The 6,000-nt window shown below is 31.6% G+C and overlaps 1 protein-coding gene across 1 annotated transcript; it reads right to left on the bottom strand.

Annotated features, from left to right (window-relative positions):
• Nucleotides 1–3,441: 3,441 nt before the first annotated feature.
• On the bottom strand, nucleotides 3,442–4,572 carry LOC134726605 (uncharacterized). The gene has a single exon (XM_063591016.1). The coding sequence runs from the start codon at nucleotides 4,570–4,572 to the stop codon at nucleotides 3,442–3,444; it is 1,131 nt and encodes a 376-aa protein (XP_063447086.1).
• Nucleotides 4,573–6,000: the final 1,428 nt, after the last annotated feature.

Here is a 6,000-nt window from a genome sequence, read left to right on the forward strand (position 1 = left end):
TTATTAATTTCCGACCTTAATTGAATCAAAATCGTCATTTGATTTTGTTGGAATTTTGTAGATATCAAATTGTCTCCTAGACAATAATAACATATTTGTTGTTATTTCATTTCAATTTTTTTACATATATCTTTTATATTTGAAGATTTTGTTTATTCAAATAATCGATCATATTTTTTTTAAAACCTTTTAACAATATCATGAGATTCATTACATGACGTCACACAGAATATCGCTTTCTAGATATTCTAAACATAACCGTGCAATATTCACAAGATATTCTAAAAATATCCATGCAATATCCACCGTTTTCTTTCTACTTTCGAAAAGATAGTTTAACGTGTGACTATACCTGAACGAATCAAAGAAGTTAAACTGTACGAATTAATAACATTCGATGATGTTTTACAACCACGAGGTTACCACTGGACCAGTAGTCAGCACTTTTGTGTTAACATGAAATATCATTGACTTGTTCATCTTCTGTAAATACTGGTTATGAAATGTTGAATAATTCGCAACTTATGTTGTCTCCCACAGACATATTTTGGTTAAACCGTATTTGGCACAAGTTTATTGGTTTTTAATGTTGTTCACATTTTTGTTTTTCATTCGGCCTTTTACAGTGACTTGACTGTTAGTGTTGCTATCCACCAATTGTAACTCATTCAAAATGTTGACCAAATTGCAATTTGTTTTATAAAATCAAATTGTTCAACTGGTCAGAATATTGAACAAATTGTTCAGTCAAAATGTGAAAGTACAAGGTTATAAAATGAAATATACTTACAATCCTATAAGACTTTAACTCCACTGTATTGATGTAGTAACTAAATCAGTCTGTAAATCTGTATAGTTATATTATAGCCATTACCATACTTAAGGTGAACTGTTTTATTTTGAATTGCTATAAAAATGTCCAAACTAAGCTTTTATATAATTTTTCTTTCGAAAATGATTTTATATTTATAAGAATCAGATATCATTTAGAATAATTCATCATATATTCAGTAAAATACGTGTGAAATACCAATATGCTATTGATAAGTTTCCTTGGGGAGATAACCTAAAATACTATTCTTTTGAATAAAGACTTTTTGAAACTAAAAAAGATTATCTCCCCTTCCTACAAACATATTGCAATTTCACAAATATTTTACTGAATATGAAATGTTTTTATTCACATGTGTGATTCTTATGAATATAGAATACTTTTCGAAAGAAAAACTATATAAAAGCTTAGTTTGTACATTTTTTTAGCAATTAAAAATAAAACAGTTCACCTTAAGTATGGTAATGGCTATAATATAACTATACAGATTGATAGACTGATTTAGTAATAACATCATTAAAGTGGAGTAAAAGTCTTAAAGGATTGTAAGTATGTTTTATTTTATCACCTTGCACTTTCACGACTTGACTGGTTTTCTACAGCAGTTGGTTCAAATTTCTGACCAGTTGAACAATTTGGTTTAATAAAACAAATTGTAATTTGGTCAAAATTTTGAATGAATTGTAATTGGTGGATAACAACATTAACAGTCAAGTCACTGTAAATGTTTAGATTCGAGAGTCACTGACGAGTTTTAAGTAGACGAAACGAGCACCTGGTGTACATAATTATAAGCCCGGTGTCTTTAATGACGTCATGAATATGCATGAAATATTTGCCACTGGACGTTAAGCAACCAACAATCAATCAATCAATCTTTAATGAGTTGTAGTCACCATCACGAATTGGTTAACATGACGAAGTTTCTATATGTCTTAATTTAATGGCGATATATTAAAACGTGCTTGCTCCTTTCCCTAAGTTATCATTAATTTCGTGTTATCAGTAGTGTTATCAACTGTGTCCAACTCCTGATTATGACATTTAACTGAGTGAAATTGCATGGTGAGGGATGCATGGATAGGAGAAGACGTTTAATTGTCTATGCATCGTTATGTCGAGAGTTCATGCGATTCTATTGTTTGTTGCCCTGATTCTTTGCTTTCTAATCGCTTTACGAGATAAGAATATCGTTAAACTGCCATCGGCTGTTACTCATTTCTTTATGTGAAGAAAATGAATTCTTTAATTTTATTCTATTCTCGAAAAATAAACCAAACCACGAATACAATTAATAAGCGATATTATCAGGTCCTTGTAGACTTGGTTGTTAAATCAGGGGCTATTATACTAATAATATAATATTTCCAGGAAAAATGCTCATATCTAAGCTTAAACAAGTGACATATGAAATATCCATATCAATATAAACTTCCTCTGATTACACTTGGGAGATCTGTCCCATAATCGTCTTTTAAAGTAACGATAACAATTAGCAGAAAAACTAATTCTAGTTTCAATTCCATTATTGTAGCAATCACTTTTTAGTATAAAAATATACTACAACTTCCATCCATATATAAGTTATCATTTTCAGTAAAAAAAAACCATAATGAAGATGTGAACAAGTTGTACTTTTGATATAATTGAAATACAAGAATTTACCCCAATATTGAGATGTTCAACATCTTTTGGGAGTAAAAGAAAATAACCTTTAAAGTTATATTATGGAAATGAAAAATGAGTACAACTATTCATCTCTAGAGTCGTAGTTCTTTTTAATCAAAATTCCCCGCTAAGTTAGAAAAGTTGTTAACCATTATGTTTGAATGTAGAAATACTAAAACAAGCTATCATTTACCCTGTAAAAAAGAATTGGTGGTGATAATTGAGTATTGAGTGTTAAAACAAAGGAGAATCCATTACAACGCTTTGAAATTAAAAAAAACCCAGCATTACTTTTTATGAGTAATTTTCTAAATAAAGCATAACTAATCGGAAAATTTAATTGTGCAAAATCTCATAATCTAACTTTTTCTATTTTAACGAAAATTTTGTGATGATTCCTCATATATGTTATGATAATGATTATCATTAGTTTAGTTGTCATGATTGTCAGGTTCATGAAAATGTGTCCTTGTTTTCTTCATAATCAATTCGCTTCGTTCTTGTAGAAAACAATTTATTCATGAAGTATTATTCTAGATATTGTTTCAACCTTAATTGATGTCAGATCTGCCACGTTCTGGATATTTTAGAATTTCCCCGTGAGAAATGTTTACCTGTCTTTTAGAACAAAGATTTTTAGAAAACAAACACATCTGTGGTAAGGGGGAATTAGGTATTTATCCATCCAAACATATTCTTTTCAAGCAAAATAATTGTATTTGTTTTGTTGTCTCTTTGACAAATTCCCAATTTCCTTTCTCAATTTGATTGAAATCGAGTTTCCAATTAAAGTTCCTGTATAGTATATATTTAAAAGAAGCTATAACAGCTAATATATTACATTAAAATCAGATCGTATTTTTTTATTACGATTTTATGTCACATTAACAATTTAAATGTACATGTGTAAAGTTTAAAAAAATATGTATTTCCACCCAAAGTTAATATCCTATTATGCTCATCTTGTATAACTTTCTGCCATGAAGACATCCAAGATATAATTCTGCTACTGGTCCTTCTGTAGAATTAATGGCTAGAGATCTTGGATATCTAATATGAATGTCCATGGTATCGTAGATGGTCAGTAGATGGCCAGTATTGTCCAGTATGTGCAGTGTATGATTGTCACAGTCCGCCATAATAACATTGTCCAATGGCGTGGTTACAATTGACATAGGATGAAACCTGTCAGTGATGTTAATAGAAGGATGTCCTGTGTAGATACTGATGAGATCTGACTTGCCTAATACAACCACTCTTGGATTATCGATAAACTCTATGACAAAAATATTGCCATAAAGAGTACTGGTTATAGACCAAATAGTTCCTTCAAATAAAGGTGTATTGTTCTTATCATTTTCATACCTTGTGAGATGGTTACCTTCTGTATCCATTACAATAACAATTTTCGTTCCACCCGCTATCACTGTGCCATCTTTGGTTACATGTACACTAAAGAGATTGGACGATTCTGCACAGAAGACTGAGTCTGTTATTTTTCTGGATCCAGCTTTTATCTGCTTCAGTCTTGGTTCTTGTATGGCGAGAAGGAGGTCATTGTTAGGTGAAACAGCTATATCTGATACGTCGATGTTAAAACTGGACTTGACCTTCACTTTATCTCCTTTAAGTTTAAAATTCTGCAATGCTGTAGGTAATGTTAAGGGATCGAAACCTTTCTTATACCCATCACCAACCCATAATGAATCGTTCAAGGAAACTGCCAACGTATTCATGAAAATCGTGTTGGTCTGATATTCTTTTATGTTCATTAGTTTCACATTAGTTGAAGAATTGCTTACTTCATCATTGCGCTGACCAAAAATGGACACTACTTTGTCTTGTTGTCTAACCACACTGCCTTGTTTGTTTTCTTTAATGTCTCGTCGGCCAACTTCCTTTATGTCAACAATTATATGTTTCTTTTCAGACTTGAATTTAGAATGTACTTTATCTTTGCATGTTCTACACATAAATAATCCACAATCTAAACACTTCCAATTTACTTTAGGATCTCCTTCACATAACTGACATTGTATGGGACATTGTCCTTGTGGAAGAGACATTGCCATTTTTATTAAACTCTGCAATTTTTCTTTCTCAACTATAAATCAGTAGCAACATACAAATAAATTCAGATAAGATAATTTATGTTTGTCATAAGATTTTGTAATTTTAATCCATATTAGACCAGATGTGATGATATAATTTTTTATCATTTATTTTATAGATAAATGTAGAAGTAGGTACATGTCAGTTAGCCAAACTGTAGATTAAGATATTTTTTTCAAGTTTCTCTGGCGCCGAATATGAAGGCGCAAAAATAAAACACATCAAAATAGAATATCATCTGTATGAAAATGCAAGATTTAGAATAATAATGCGTGAAACTTTTGGAGCAATGACAATATTTAACATTAACTGTAATATAAAGTCTGTCGAAATTGATTGATAAAGGAGAGATCCGCGGACTAGTCGGTTCATCTATATGTTTATCAGCACTCGGATGACGTACTAAAAGATTGCTTCAGACGATTTCCATTTTTTTTAATTACTTTTTTTTTTTTTATAAAACGCTTATTTTGTGAAATATCTTTTTATGCAAGAATAATAAGATATATATTTATAATTATATTAATTAAATGATATGTTTGATTTGACCTTAATATTCTGAAATCGGCCTTAGTAAAATGCAATTCAAAAGATCAACTCATATGTACCATACGTTTAATGCGTTTGATTGGCCCGGTTAAAAAGTTTTCCATACGGACCAGATGCATGTACTTCCTGTCATACGAACTGGCAATACGGACCAGATGTATTTTCTTCCTGTCATACGAACTGGCCATATGGACCAGATGTATGTACTTTCTGTCATACGAACTGGCCATACGGACCAGATGTATGTACTTCCTGTCGTACGGACTGGCCACACGACCAGTCGTATCTACTGCCTGTCATACGGACTGGCCATACGGACCAGCTGTATGTACTTCCTATGATACGAACTTGCCAAACGGACCAGCTGTTAGTATTTTCTGTCAAACGATCTGGCGATACGTACCGTACCTAATGTTTCTATCCCCGTCATACAGAATGGCTATACAGACTAGTCATATTGACTGTTTTGATTATTTAATAAAAGTGTTATGAAGTTGTTGATTCTGTATTTGGCCGTTATAAATGCTCGGTCAGCTGTATTGGCCCTCGTTCCTACGGCCCCGAGACCAAATACATATCTTGAATCAATACATTGACCAATACAGAATAACCAAGCTAATAACGCTAAACTTTTTGTGCAATTCGGTATTTGCAGAAATAAAAAATATTTTTAATCAAAACGATTTGTCCATAGTAAACGTTAGAAATGCGCTACCATGCATCGTCAGTTATGTGAATCAACTGTCATCATCAGAAATTTGACAAAATTGGTCAATACATATTTGAATATGATGATGGTATCTAAACGCTGAAACCGTGAAAAAATGTATCTAGTAAGT

Source organism: Mytilus trossulus, chromosome 7 (genome assembly GCF_036588685.1).
Source record: "Mytilus trossulus isolate FHL-02 chromosome 7, PNRI_Mtr1.1.1.hap1, whole genome shotgun sequence".
In the NCBI taxonomy this organism is placed as follows: Eukaryota; Metazoa; Mollusca; class Bivalvia; order Mytilida; family Mytilidae; genus Mytilus; species Mytilus trossulus.